The sequence below is a fragment of the Mustela putorius genome, unplaced genomic scaffold (genome assembly GCF_011764305.1).
Source record: "Mustela putorius furo isolate JIRA1106 unplaced genomic scaffold, ASM1176430v1.1 tig00004039_pilon_pilon_pilon, whole genome shotgun sequence".
Taxonomy (NCBI): domain Eukaryota; kingdom Metazoa; phylum Chordata; class Mammalia; order Carnivora; family Mustelidae; genus Mustela; species Mustela putorius.
The window spans coordinates 965,346-979,183 of record NW_025422174.1 but is presented as its reverse complement, the minus strand read 5'-3'; the positions used below and the strand labels follow the sequence as shown (position 1 = coordinate 979,183).

The window sequence follows — 13,838 nt, the reverse complement described above, 5'->3', positions numbered from 1 at the left end:
GATGGGTGTGCTTGCCAACCTTGGCCTCCTGGGGTTTCCTCACCACTGTTTCCGTGGGCGAGGGTACCTCAACGCCACACAGTCAGCCGGGGTGGTTCCTGCCCAGAAGGGAGAGAAAGGAACCACTGGCCATCCCGACTGGGAGGAGGTGACCAACTAGTGTCCCTCTTGGTGCTCTGACCTCCTCTGAGTTCCAAATTTCCCAATAGGATCCAAGGAAATGATTATAGATGCATGTTAGATTGTGTTCTCCTGTTTCAAACTTTTCCAAGGTTGCCAAGGTCTCAGTCCTCAGCCCTCCCAGTCTCCAGCTTACACGCTCTGCTCCAGTCCCAACACCGTTCTGGCGACCTGTTTTTTCACTCCTCTAGGGCTTTGTCCATCTGTGTCTCCGCTTAGTATGCCTGCCCTTCCACTTTGACCTGACTCACTTCTCCTGGCCTTCATGAAGTCATCGCCTCCTCCCACACAGGGGCCCTGTACTTCTGTGCTCCTAATCGGCTATTATGTCATTTTCTCCCTTTATCTTGTCTCCACAGCTAGGCTGTACCTGCACCAAGGCAAAGCATAAGTATTAATTGGAATGACTATATTTCATGCAATTGTTTCCAAATAGCGTTCCTAGCCACAAGTTCTGTGGGATGGGGAAAACAGGGCCCCGGGAGCTGAAGCACCAAGCCCAGGATCACAGTGCAGGCTCTCTGCTCCGGGCAGTCTAGCCTCTTTCTCCCAAGTCCTTCCATACTTGGCATCTTTTCTCGAAACATTCTCCCTGCCTCCACCAGAGGGGATAGAGAAGACCGTCTTGATTCCTCAGCTTCCCCAGACCGCTGTCTCCCTTTCAATTCTACCAGCACCCCACACACATACACTTGACTGTGAACTCCCGCAATGGGAGTGGGAGCTGTGCTTGCCAAGGGGCACCCATGAAGCACAGCCCAGTGCCTGGCATACTCTAAGTCCTCAGTAATTTTGCTGGCTTTCAATCTGGATAGAGTGCCTGGCTGGCTCAGTTGGTTAGAGCATGCAATTCTTGATTTCTGGGTTGTAAGTTTGAGCCCCACACTGGGTGAAGAGATGACCTAAAAATAAAAATCTGTTTTTAAAAAAATACAAATACATGGAAACAGAAAAATGTTAATTGCAAAACAAGGAGTGTTTTAGACATAAATAAATAAATAAATAGATAAATAAATAAATATGGACTCATCCCACTCAGGGGTGCAGGGGCCTGTTCGACCATTCTCCCAGTACCGTACCTCACTTTGGCTCCTCTCTGCACTCTGGCACATTTGAGCCCCCTTTTGGGAAAGAGAACACCCTTTCCTGCCCAGGTCCTGGGGAGACCTGCGTCCCGAGACCCACTCCCTCCCCCCTTCCTGGGCTCCAGCTGCTGCCGGCCCTCCAAGAAAGGAGAGGCCCTGAGCTGGGCTATTTTGGTAACTGGGGTGGGCACCCACAAGGCTAAGGTTACCCTGGTATGTTGAGGGCTCCCTGGGGCAGGACTATATAACCCCAGAGGGACAGGCACAGGCGGACTCTGCTCCTTTCCAGCCAGAGCCACAGCCTTGCCCCCAGGAGACTGAAGACATGGTAAGAATCCCCCAGCCCCTACCCGGATCCCTCTGACCTCAAGGCAGCCTCACTTTTTAAAAGAAAGTAGCCAATTCCCAGTCCAGTAAGAGGAAACAGATGAATCCTCTCTTTCTTGGCATTGTTAACGAGGAGCATACAGAACCATGGTCTAAATCTGCTTAAGTCTGCCAAGGATCATCTGCCCAGACTCTCCACACACAGGAGACCCATCCCTCTCAATGCATGCTCCATAGCTTCCTGCACCCCCCTTCCTAAAACCCTCTGGGATCAGTCAGGCAAGGATTCCAACTCCCATTTTATTAATAACAGCAGAGATTCAGACAGGCTGAGTGAGTAGATCAGGGTCACACAGCGAGTCTGGGACTCAGAGAAGGCAAGCTCAGGGCACTGAGAAGGGGATTTGTTGAGTCCCACTTGTTGAGAAGGATGGAGGATACGAATGTGGGGTTGCACCAAAGCATGTCCCCTCAGCAAAGAGGTCATAAGGCGGGGAAAGCCTAAAGCCAGAAGCGTTGCTTTTAAAAAATGACTCAACTCAAAGAACCCTGAATCTAATCCGTTGCCTCCAAAGAGGAGGAGGCATTAGCTCATGGACCGCTTTGCCCACTCCTCACCCCCACCCCAACCCCAGGCACCCAAGAAGGCCAAGAGAAGGGCAGTGGCAGAAGGCGGAAGCTCCAATGTCTTCTCCATGTTTGACCAGACTCAGATCCAGGAGTTCAAGGAGGTGAGTAAGGGGAGAAGGGAGACTGAAGACTGACCCCCTGCCGCCCCTCCCCCCAATACTGCCTCCCTGGAATGTGCACCTGTTTGGGGGGAGGGGAAGGGCTTAGAACTCCTTGCTCCCCTCCGCATTTGGCATGCAAGGGAACAGCTGGCTGGGGACCAGAATCTGATCTGCCGGGGGTAAAGATGCTGAAGCCTGGCCACGGGGCACCTAACCTCTCCTTGCCCCTGCCTTCCACAGGCCTTCACGGTAATCGACCAGAACCGGGATGGCATTATTGACAAGGAGGATCTGCGGGACACCTTCGCAGCCATGGGTGAGCCCCTTATCCCACCTGTAAAGATTCAAGGCTTCCGAGTACCGGGAATTCAGAAGCCTTGGGTTTCAGCCCTGCGGGCTCCACGCTGGGCCTCAGTCCACCCAGACGAAAAATGGGTGGGATGATCTGAATTTATGGGAAGGATCAACCCTTGGCCATGGGAGCCCACGCCAGCTTCCCCCACCCTGCTCCAGGGCGCCTCAATGTGAAGAATGAGGAGCTAGACGCCATGATGAAGGAAGCCAGTGGTCCCATCAACTTCACCGTCTTCCTGACCATGTTTGGGGAGAAGCTCAAAGGTGAATGAGGTGTCCAGGGTCTGAGCCCCCCGCTGCCTCTCCCCAGACCTTTCAGGGACAGACCCTGTGTCTTCTGATCCTCCAGGTGCCGACCCTGAGGATGTGATCACTGGCGCCTTCAAGGTCCTGGACCCTGAGGGGAAGGGCACCATCAAGAAGCAGTTGTAAGTGACCCCTCCAGCTTCTCTGGCCCACAAAGCCTCCTTAAATTCTTTTTTTTTTTTTTAAGTTTTTGTTTGTTTGTTTTTGGTTTTGTTTTAGATGTTATTTGTTTGAGAGCGAGCGAGCATGGGGGCAGTGGGGATAGGGAGAAAGGGAGAAGCATGCTCCCTGCTGAGCTGGGCTCCGTCCCAGGATCCCAGGATCCCAGGATCATGACTTGGGCCGAAGGCAGCTGCTTAGCAGACTTAACCCAGGTGCCCAAGCCTCCTTAAATTCTTACCAGATGTTAGGTATGATGGAGGGGCTACGGGAAAAATTAGGACCGTGGAAATGGGCAATAGGATTACATCTTCACAGCACATATAGGAGGGGAAGAGCAAACACTCGGAGGCCAGACTCTTTGGAAGACCAGTGAGGGATCTAGCGTGACTTCGGTTTTCAAGCTGGTACTAGGAATGGCGACCAGATGAGGTGGGAGGGAGTGGAGAGGAACCACGAAGCCCGATCTCAACTCCCCGTATGTCCCCTCTCTCCAGCCTGGAGGAATTGCTCACCACGCAGTGTGACCGCTTCTCCCAGGAAGAGGTGAGCAGGGGAGGGGGGAGGGGGCCCGGGGGAAGCAGAGGGAAGGGGGAGGGCAGCAGACAGAACCCGTCGGAGTCGCCCCTACATCTTTCCCCAGATCAGGAACATGTGGGCAGCCTTCCCCCCCGACGTGGGAGGCAACGTAGACTACAAGAACATCTGCTACGTCATCACGCATGGTGACGCCAAGGACCAGGAGTAGGGGACCCTGTTAGGCCTCCGCTGGCCAATGCCTTGCAGCCACCCGATCCCGACTCTAATAAAACTAAACTGGTCTCTGTTTCTTAGCGGTGGCGCCTTCAGTGAGTTTGTGGGCGGGGGGCTCCGGGGGGACAGCGGGGCTGAAATACCGCCCGGCAGGAAGCCAGCGCCCAACGAGTGAATGATTCGTGGCCCAGAGGTCTGGGTGGGGCGGCTCCGTTCCACCCGCTGCACCCGCCACTTACTCCCGCTGGGAAAGGAAGACTCGCGTGGCCTCAGGGAAACTGCTTTTATTTTGTATTATTTAAGATCTACCGATTTATTAGAGAAAGCGCGCGAGCAAGGCGGGGGGGGGGCGGTGCAGAGGGAGGGAGAGAGAGAGAAAATATCTAGCAGACTCCCCGCTGAACAGGGAGCCCAGGGCCGCTAGATCCCGGACCCTGAGGTCGTGACCTGAGCCGAAATTAAGGGTCCCACACGGGACAGCCTGAGCCACCCCATCCCTGAAATTGCTTTACTGAAGTCACAACTTGATTGAAAAGCGGCGGGGAGGGGCCAGGGGCGGGGCGGGGGGGTTGGGGCGGGGCCAAAGGCGGGGCTACAGACTGGGGACTGGGCAAATCCGCCCGCCCGCGAGCCGCCTGCCGGGGCGGGCCTCTCGGGCTGGGGCTCCAGGATTGGTCAGGAGACCGGCTGAAGGCGGAGCCGAGGTGGGGCGGGGCGGGGCGGGGTCCTCAGAGAGCGTCCGACTGCTCTCCGGGAGTCTGGCTCTGCTGCATCTGGGCCTGCATCTTCTCCAGCATCTCTTGCATGCGGCGCAGCTGTACGGGGGCAAGATGGTGGGCGTGGGGTCGGGGAGGCCAGAGAGGGACTTCGAAGAGGACTTGGGGCCTTGGGGGAAGGGGGGAAGAGAGATCCTTGCTCACCTCTTCGTCTTTCTCGCGGATCAACTTCTCGGTGTCTGCCAGAGGCAGCATGGGCAGCGGGATCTCTGTGGCGCTCTGGCGGGAGAGCTTACTAGGGGCGGGGGGCGGGGGGAAGGAACAGGGAATCAAGGGCGGGACACTCCGCTGTGGGTCGCAGGAGCGGGGCGGGGCGTGGGGCGAGGTTGGGGTCTAGGAGGCGTAAGCAACGTGGGCGGGGAAGGATTCTGGGAGAGTGGTCTGGGGGGTGAAGGCCGGTCCGGGACTGTGAGGGCCGGAACTTGGGAGCCCCTGGGACTCAGGTCGGGCTCTCACCTACGACTGGCGCGATCACGAGCCCCAGGCCGGGCCAGGCTCTGCAGGCAGCGGGCCCGGTAGCCCTCGTAGAGCAGATCGTGGGTCACCTCCTTCAGGTCCTGCAGGTGGGTCTGCACCAGCATCCGTCGCAGGTTCAGGAAGTCGCAGTGATGTGGGTTCTCCACTGCGGGGCGGACCGGCGAGCGTCAGGAAGCTTTGAGTCCAGCCCTACTGGCCGGGGTCGGGTCTGCCCCGAGTCCTGACCCCCGCTCTAGGTGAGGGTTTGAAGTCCGAGGACCCCTCTTTTGGCTCTTAGGACTCCCGACTTCATGTGTTGGGTGCGGTTGACTCAGAGGCGTTCTGGGCTCCCTGTTGGCCTCACAAGTCGCGCCCACCATACTCACCCTCCACGGTACCCCAGGAGTAGCGACGTCCCCTCACCGGACGGGTCCCGCCGTCTCTCACAACCTCACAGGAACCAACCACTGCGAAAGGGATGCTTTCCTGGAAGGCAGGAGTCAGGGATCACCGTTAGAACACGCCACCCCCCACACACACCCCGCGGACACTTTATTGTCAGCCTCCACCTCCACATCCGCCTCCCTCGCTTCTTTGAGCCTTCCTCCTCTGCCTCTGCACCTTCATTTCTGCATCCTGCCTCTTGAAGTCTTCATCCTCATCAGAGTCACAATCAGGGAACTGGTAGATGTTGATTTCCTCCTCTTTCAGCTGGTCCCGGATCTAGAAGCAGACATGCACAGGCGGTGAGAAACAGAGAGGCGGTGAGCTGCAGACATTGCTTGGCTGGACCCAGTGAGACACAGGTTCCCCGTGGTCAGAGACAGAGAGGAAGACATGAAAGAGATGGTAACATACAGGATGCCCCAAACCAAAATCTCAGAGGGGCGCCTGGCAGGCTCAGTCAGTAGAGCTTGTGACTCTTGATCTCAGGGTTCTGAGTTTGAGCCCCACATTGGGTGCAGAGATGACTTAAAATCTTGGGGCGCTTGGTTGGCTCAGTGGGTTAAGCATCCCGCTTGCTTTCAGCTCACGCCTTCATCTCAGGGTCGTGAGTTCAAGCTCCGTGTTGGGCTCCACGCTCGGCATGGAGCCTACTTAAAAAAATAAATAAAAATAAGAAATAATCTTAAAAATAAATCTCAGACAATGAGAGAGATATAGATGGTGAAAAAGAGACAAAGACACCCTAACAGGGATGACTGAGGCCTGGAAAGATTGTAAGATGAGGGAGACACCAAAGGCCCTGGACAGAGAGGCCTAAGCAGAAAGAGTGGGAGGGGCCTCTGAAGTCACAAGGCGAGTCATTCTCCCAGGGCTGGAGGGATGTCAGGAGTCATTAAGTCTTTGCTGCCACCCTCAAATAGGCCTTAGCCAAGTATCCAGTCTGGGGATTGTATTCGGGCCTCCAGGGACACTGCTCCTTCAGCCTTCCTTGGAAACTTTCTCCCACAGTGTAGCTTGACCTGTTAGGCTTCCCAAAGGCAATCCCAAGATCAAAGAAGTCAAAGCCGAGCTCAGATGTGATAATGACTTCTGGCTTCACATGGGGGCAAAGCAACCAGAGGTCACCAGACATACCTTCTGCTTGAGGGCCTGGGTTTCCTTCGGCATCAGGGCATCTGCTTTGCCAATGACCGGGATGATGTTGACCTTTTCGTGCACTGCCCGGAGGAAGGCCACGTCTAGGGGCCGGAGCCTGCATGGAGAGATCGGTCAGGGCTCAGCCTTAGGCCACAGAAACCCTCCATGCCCCTCCCCAAATACCCCCACCCCCCAGGGTGTCCCCCAGACCCTCGGCCAAAGGGGGAGATGAAGTAGAGGCAGCAGTGAACACGGGAATCCTGAATGTTCTTCCGGTTCAGGCCGCTCTCATCCCTCAGATACTGCTCGAATTGCTCCTCGATGTAGCGCACCACAGGCTGCCAGCTGGGGTGTGGGGCGAGGGAGTCCAGTCAGAGAAGAGCGGCTGCAGGGCCAGGAAGGGGCAAGGAAGCCAGGACTATGGGGGTGGGCACTAGGGTCTTGGGCTCCAACCAAAGACATCGGAGAGATCAGCGGGGTGTAGGCCGATGTGGGAAGCACGGGCACTCCGGGCCACGTGGCCCCCAGTGGCAGCCCCCGCCTTCTGGAAAGGGCAAGGGCAGAGCGGACCAGCCCTGGAGTCTTCACAGAGCAGCCACATCAGGCAGCTTGGTCCCCGCTCCTTCCCCGGCTCCTCACCAGTCTGAGCAATCCACGGAGTCCCCAAAGCCAGGTGTGTCCACCACCGTCAGCTTCACCTTAATACCCCCCTCCTCGATCTCCACACCCCGGCGCTCAATGGTCAGCGTTTGTGTCAAGCGAGCTGTGGGGATGGGGAGAGGCCAGGGGGCCGGGTAAGGGTCTGAGCCGGGACTGATGTCCCTTCTCAGAATCACAGTTTTTAGATCTTCCTGAAAAATTTGTGAAAATCACAAATTTTCATTTTTCCCTTCTCAGAATCACCCATTTTTCAGGGGAGTCTCAGAGAAAAGCAACGAGCTGCCCAAGTCCCCAGAAGGTCAGGGGAAGAGCCAAATGAAGAGAAAGAGAGCACAGCCTGGGGGTGGGAGAGACAGAGTCCCTGGGGAGGACAGGAGGGTCTTACCACTGGCCTCTGGCAGTTGCCGGTCCTCGTAGAGATTGGTGAGAAACAGGCTGTTGATGAGGGTGGATTTTCCCAGGCCTGACTCCCCTGTAGACAAGACAGACCCTCCCACCTGGTCAGGGGAGCGGATAGCCCGGGTCTCTGGAGGAAGCCCACTCCCAGGCCCCACCACTGGTCCCCTGTCCAAAACCCATCAGACCTGCTACCATGAGTGTGAAGTCAAAACCCTTCTTGACGGACTTGCGGTGCAGCTGGTTGGGGAGGGCGGCGAACCCCACATACTCCTTGTCCTGTTGGTGGGAGGGCACACAGTATGAGGCTGCTGGGAGCGGCAGGCAGGGCCCGCAGGATAACCTGCCCTTGCGGGAGAGAAGTCAGCCTACTGTGGCTTGACCTGAGCCTGGCTACTTTGGGGGTTGGGGGCTGAGGGCAGAGATGCCTGTATTCTGGGGCAGGAGGACTCACCATGACCCTGCTGGCTGTCGCTGCACCTGTTGTCTCTCCCCACTTCCTCTGGTGGGGCAGGAAGTTGAGTGTGGCAAATGAGGGGGCGGGCAGTGTAGGAAGCCGAGATGCTCAAACGGGTGGGGAAAGCCAAGACCAAGAATACCTGGAGTTCTCACTTCCTGGATCCCTTTGGCTCTCCCCCCATGGGAGGCTTCGGCACCTCAGTTCTCTGCACACCCTTATTCCGAGCCTCTACTGTAGCCCCATCACCCTGGTGGGAGGGAGGGGTGTAGGCAGAGAGGAAGGAAGCAGATTGGTGTCTCTAACAAGTGAGATGAAGGCTTGGACTGGGATGGTTAAAAAAAAAAAAAAGTTCCCAGGGTCTAAGTGGACCAAAAGTCATAAAAGGATTAGAGATGGAGGGGGCCATCAATTTCCCTTACTAGCTCGGGCAACTGATTCTTTTTCTTTTTTTCATGCAATTGATTTTTTTTTTTTAAGATTTTATTTATTCCTTTGGGGAAAGAGAGAGCACTCTACATGTGAACAGGGGAGGATGGGAAAGGAGAGGGGCAGAGGGAGAGAAGCAGACCCCCAGCTAAGCAGGGAGCTCACCTTGGGGCTTGATCCCAGGACCTTGAGATCATGACATAAGCTAAAGGCAGACACTTAACCGCTGAGCCCTCAGACACCCCTTTGTGCAACTGATTCTTTTTTTTTTTAAGGTTTTTAAATTATTTATTTGACACACAGAGAGAGAGAGATCACAAGTAGGCAGAGAGGCAGGCAGAGAGTTGGCGGGAAGCAGGCTCCCCGCTGAGCAGAGAGCCCAATATGGGGCTCGATCCCAGGACACTGAGACCATGACCTGAGCTGAAGGCAGAGGCTTAATGCACTGAGCCACCCAGGCACCCCTGCGCAACTGAATCTTCAAAGGACTTCAAGTCTTTGGACACCACTGCCAGAGACACCTTCCATTAGAATCCTGGCCAAGGCATTCCCCTGATGTAGCTCCTTCAGGGCCTTCCCGGTAATTTCAGAATTAACTCCGAGTTCTGGCCTGGCAGCCAGAGCTTTCCACATCTGACCTCATCAACCGTCCCTCACTCCTCCTTGGAGAGCGCCCACCTCCCTCACTCTGTCCACACTGAGCTTTTCCTTCTGCTCTTCCAGATCTTTCAAGGGTTTGGTTCCAAGATCTCTTTTTGCTCCTCTAGGAAATCTTGCCCAGTTATGCCAGGAACAGTTGTTTTCCCTCCTCCAAACTCTCTAACACCTTCCACAGACCTCTCCCCAATGCTAGCATTTGTTCATCTGGCTATCTTTTCTGCTGGCTGAGCTTTCTGAGGTCATGGACCATGTCCTCTCTTCATTTCTACATCCTCAGGGTCTTGCCCTGGGCCTACCACAAAGCAGGTGTGGGGAAGTAATGTCCTAGATGAATGTGTGCATGAAGTAATGAGTGAATGAAGTTGGTCATGGCCCAAGGCTAGCAAAACATGTAAAAGGAAGCATGCTTTGGAGGCAGAAAGCTCTGCAAACCTCAGTTCTCCCACTTATTATGGGACCTTGGGTGAGTCACTGCCTCTCTAAACTCCATTTTTCTCCTGGTAGAATGAAATACACACATTTCCACCTGGTTTTCAGGACTCCCGAGTAGTTTTGAATGACATGAGCTTTGGAGTCCGATCAGCTGTATACATGAGCCCCTTATGAACTGCAGGCTTTAACCTTTATGAACTGAGTCACCTCTCTGAACCTCTAAGGCTAGTCTCCTCCTAGGGCCTCGAAGGCCTGGCTTGAGCTCCATCGTGTCTGCTGCTCCAACCTCATTTCTTTCTCCACTCCTTGTGGTTCTACTTATTATTTTCCTGTTACCCACTGTTGTGGGCTCAGTTATGTGTCTCCCCCCATGCCCCAGTCCCAAATTCATATGCTGGAGCTCTAACCCTCAATGTGACTTGGAAAGAGGGCCTTTAAGAAGATAATTGAGGGGGCACCTGGGTAGGTCAGTTGTTAAGCGTCTGCCTTCAGCTCCGGTCATGATCCCAGGGTCCTGGGATCGAGTCCTGCATCTGGCTCCCTGCTCAACGGGAAGCCAGCTTCTCTCTCTCCCACTCCCCCTGCTTGTGTTCCCTCTCTCGCGTTCTCTGTCAAATAAATAAATAAATAAAATCTAAAAAAGAAGAAGGTAATTGAGGTTAAATGAAGTTGTAGGGACCCCTGATCCCATAGGTCTGGTGTCCTTATAAGAAGAGACACCTGTGATCTCTGCAGACGAAAGGCCACATGACCACATAAAGCCACTGTGAGGAGGAGCTCCCACAGAATGCTAGTTACTGCGAGCATGACTTGAGCGGAGGGCTATGACAGTGTCACCATCCCAAACCTAGTGACTGCTCCATGCTGAGGATCCAAACAGGGACTCAGAGTTTTGGCCCTCTGGGGAGACGGAGACAGCCACCCGTAAGTGCCACAGAGCGCGGGTGCTAAAAATGTCGTGCAACAAGGAGATAAACAGAGGACTTGGAGAAGCCAAGGGAAGGGATAATTATGACCCTCCCCACTCCACCGCAGCCCTTCCTCCTGTATTTCTTATCAAGCTGAGCAGGCCTAAGGTCTTAATTAAAACACGGAGCTCCTCCCCTCTGGGGGACACAAGTATGATGGACCCTTGACCAGCACTGGTTTAAACTGTGCAGGTGGGGGAACTTAGATGAAGACTTTTTCCCCCTATAAATATGTCCCTATAAATGTATTTTCTCGTATGGTTTTCTTTCTTCCTTCCTTTCTTTATTTAAAGAGCTTATTTAGGGGCGCCTGGGTGGCTCAGTGGGTTAAAGCCTCTGCCTTCAGCTCAGGTCATGATCCCAGGGTGCTGGGATCGAGCCCCGCATCGGGCTCTCTGCTCTGTGGGGAGCCTGCTTCCTCCTCTCTCTCTCTCTGCCTGCCTCTCTGCCTACTTGTGATCTCTGTCAAATAAATAAATAAAATATTTTTAAAAAATAAAATAAAGAGCTTATTTATTTATTTGACAGAGAGACACAGCAAGAGAGGGAGCACAAGCAATGGGAGTGGGAGAGGGAGAAGCAGACTCCCCGGGGAGCAGGGAGCCCAACGCGGGGCTTCATTCCAGGACCCCAGGATCATCACCCGAGCCAAAGCATAACCAACTGAACCACCCAGGTGCCCCATTGTTAATTTATTTTTAAAGAGACTTCATTTACAGGGGTTCCTGGGTGGCTCAGTCAAGTATCTGCCTTTGGCTCAGGTTATGATCCCTGGATCCAGCTGGGACAGAGCTGCTTCCATGATTTGGCTATTGTAGATAACGCTGCTATGAAAGTCAGGGTGCATGTATCCCTTTGAACTAATGTTGTTGTATTCTTTGGGTAAATCCCTGGTAATGCGATTGCTGGGTTGTAGGGTAGCTCTATTTTTAACCTCTTGAGGAACCTCCATACTGTTTTCCACAGTGGTGGTACCAGTTTGCCTTCCCACCAACAGTACACGAGGGTTCCCTCTTCTCTGCATCCTCGTCAAGAACTGTTTCTTGTACAGTTGATTTCTGCCATTCTGACAGGTGTGAGGGGAAACCTCCTCGTAGTTTGTTTGTTTTATATTTTATTTGTTTATTTATTTGACAGACAGCGATCACAAGTAGGAAGAGAGAGAAAGGGGGAAGCAGGCTCCCTGCTGAGCAGAGAGCCTGATCAAGCCCTGGGGCTCGATCCCAGGGCCCTGGGATCATGGACCCTAGATCCCTGAGATCATGACCTGCGCTAAAGGCAGAGGCTTTAATCCACTGAGCCATCCAGGCGCCCTTCATTGTAGTTTAGATTTGCATTTCCCTGATGATCAGGGATGTTGAGCATCTTTTCATGTATCTGTTGGTCACCTGCATTATCATTTCTATAGGTGTTGGTACTTGGATTGACTCCGATTTTACTCAGTTGATGAACAATGCTGGCCTGGGTTGGTCATGTTTGTGGAGCCATCATTGTGTACTTGTCCGATGGTTTCCTTAGGCCTTTCTGTAAGAGGAATTACTGAGTCAAAGGAAGTCACGTATTTGAGGCGTTTGTGCCTGTTAACAAATTGCCCTACAGAAAAGGCTCTTGGGAGCACCTGGGTGGCTCACTGGATTAAAGCCTCTGCCTTAGGCTCAAGTCATGATCCCAGGGTCCTGAGATCGAGCCCCGAGTCAGGCTCTCTGCTGAGCAGGGAGCCTGTTTCCTCCTCTCTCTCTGCCTGCCTGTCTGCCTACTTGCGATCTCTGTCTGTCAAATAAATAAATTTTTAAAAATCTTTAAAAAAAGAAAAAGAAAAGGCTCTTGGCTTGTAGAGATAACATGAATTTCGGGGGGCACAATATTCCATTTACACACTTACTACTCCAGTGAATTATGTCCATTCATTCATGCAGTAAGTTTTGGGGCCTGTTCAGAGTAAAATCCTACCTTGAGAGTCCTATGGAGGAATATATAGTAGATAGACATCTTCGCATTTAATCATCTGGATTAGTTCTTTTTCATCTTGCCACCAACCTTATATTTCCAGCAGGCATCTCTAGATGGGGGGTCTCTAGATCTCTAGATGGGGGCTTCTGCACCTTTGGACCCAATAACTCCACGCTTTCTCTTCCCAAAGTCAAAGGTAGCTCTGTGAGGAGTGTGGCGTGCGGGCTGGCCACACTTCAGGGGAAGGTTCCTCCACGAGGGGCTAGCTCTCTGTCGTTTGGTACCCTCTTATCTCTGTTTTCCAGCTCAAGTGCCTGGCACCTGTTGGGGCTCCAGGAAATGTTTGTGGAACAAATGAATAAACGTACTGTTCTATCTTCAATTTCCACTGCTTTCCAATTATGTGAACTCATGACACATTAAAACACAACTATTCTGTCTTTCTCTCGGAGAATAGGTCTTAACCATCTTTGGATCTCAAACTTCTGGCACATAGTAGGTTTTCAATTAGTGTGTAGGCAGGGTTCATTTCATTCCCTCTGCCTGGAGTTCATTCAAACCCCGCTTCAACCTGCTCTGGACTTGGCAGAAATCCGAGCTGTTCTGAAAGGTTTAGCTGAAAAAATGCCAGTTTCTTTCTTGGTTGCTCCAGCCAAAAGAGTAAAAGCTAATATTTTTGGCTAAGCACTTTATACATAGAACACATGTGAATTCCTAACCACTCAAGTTGGCTATTATCATCCCCATTTTACAGGTTAGGAAACAGAAGAAATCTCCCCAGGGTCAAACAGTAAAAAATGACAAGGTCAGGAATCAGACTGCAGGAATGGCCTTAAAGACAGAGTCCACAGCCACCAACTCGACATCTCTCTCCACTCCCATCATATTTTTCTCATCAGGTTGGTAGAGAATCTGGCTTATCACCCGAACATCTCCATATTCTACTGGACCAAGAGCTTCCTGAGTTCCTTAGTATTTTCAGCGCGTAGACCGTGTCTAGATATTGGTTGGTGATCCCTAAGTATGTGCTGATTGATTTGTGGTTCTGGTTTCGGTCAGTGTCTAACATCCATGCACACCAGGCACCCAGAACCATGCAGACTCATTCCCACAGCCTAGAATTCTCCCTGCTCTCCCACACTATCTCGTAGCAGTACATGGAACTCTCTCGTGCC

General features: G+C 53.0%; 2 protein-coding genes across 2 annotated transcripts; one reads left to right on the top strand and one right to left on the bottom strand.

Moving 5' to 3' along the window:
- The first annotated feature begins 1,457 nt into the window (after nucleotides 1–1,457).
- On the top strand, nucleotides 1,458–3,975 carry MYLPF (myosin light chain, phosphorylatable, fast skeletal muscle). Its single transcript, XM_004773891.3, has 7 exons — nucleotides 1,458–1,593; nucleotides 2,228–2,323; nucleotides 2,564–2,639; nucleotides 2,837–2,941; nucleotides 3,027–3,105; nucleotides 3,640–3,688; nucleotides 3,786–3,975. Exons 1-7 carry the CDS (start codon nucleotides 1,591–1,593, stop codon nucleotides 3,888–3,890), a joined length of 513 nt encoding a protein of 170 aa, XP_004773948.2. The 5' UTR covers nucleotides 1,458–1,590; the 3' UTR covers nucleotides 3,891–3,975.
- A 188-nt stretch (nucleotides 3,976–4,163) lies between these two features.
- Nucleotides 4,164–8,406, bottom strand: SEPTIN1 (septin 1). Its single transcript, XM_004773889.3, has 11 exons — nucleotides 8,222–8,406; nucleotides 7,956–8,046; nucleotides 7,757–7,843; nucleotides 7,351–7,474; nucleotides 6,922–7,056; nucleotides 6,709–6,826; nucleotides 5,749–5,850; nucleotides 5,514–5,613; nucleotides 5,128–5,293; nucleotides 4,816–4,906; nucleotides 4,164–4,710 (listed from the first exon to the last, which is right to left on the bottom strand). Exons 1-11 carry the CDS (start codon nucleotides 8,222–8,224, stop codon nucleotides 4,624–4,626), a joined length of 1,104 nt encoding a protein of 367 aa, XP_004773946.1. The 5' UTR covers nucleotides 8,225–8,406; the 3' UTR covers nucleotides 4,164–4,623.
- Between the last annotated feature and the right edge of the window lie 5,432 nt (nucleotides 8,407–13,838).

What these genes read in the sequence shown, in the direction of transcription:
- MYLPF (XM_004773891.3), top strand. An exon ending in GGACACCTTCGCAGCCATGG is followed by an intron (nt 2,640 to 2,836) that starts GTGAGCCCCTTA and finishes ACCCTGCTCCAG; the next exon opens with GGCGCCTCAATGTGAAGAAT. An exon ending in GTTTGGGGAGAAGCTCAAAG is followed by an intron (nt 2,942 to 3,026) that starts GTGAATGAGGTG and finishes CTGATCCTCCAG; the next exon opens with GTGCCGACCCTGAGGATGTG.
- SEPTIN1 (XM_004773889.3), bottom strand. An exon ending in CTTCACACTCATGGTAGCAG is followed by an intron (nt 7,844 to 7,955) that starts GTCTGATGGGTT and finishes TCTTGTCTACAG; the next exon opens with GGGAGTCAGGCCTGGGAAAA. An exon ending in CGTGATCGCGCCAGTCGTAG is followed by an intron (nt 4,907 to 5,127) that starts GTGAGAGCCCGA and finishes CCCCGCCCCTAG; the next exon opens with TAAGCTCTCCCGCCAGAGCG.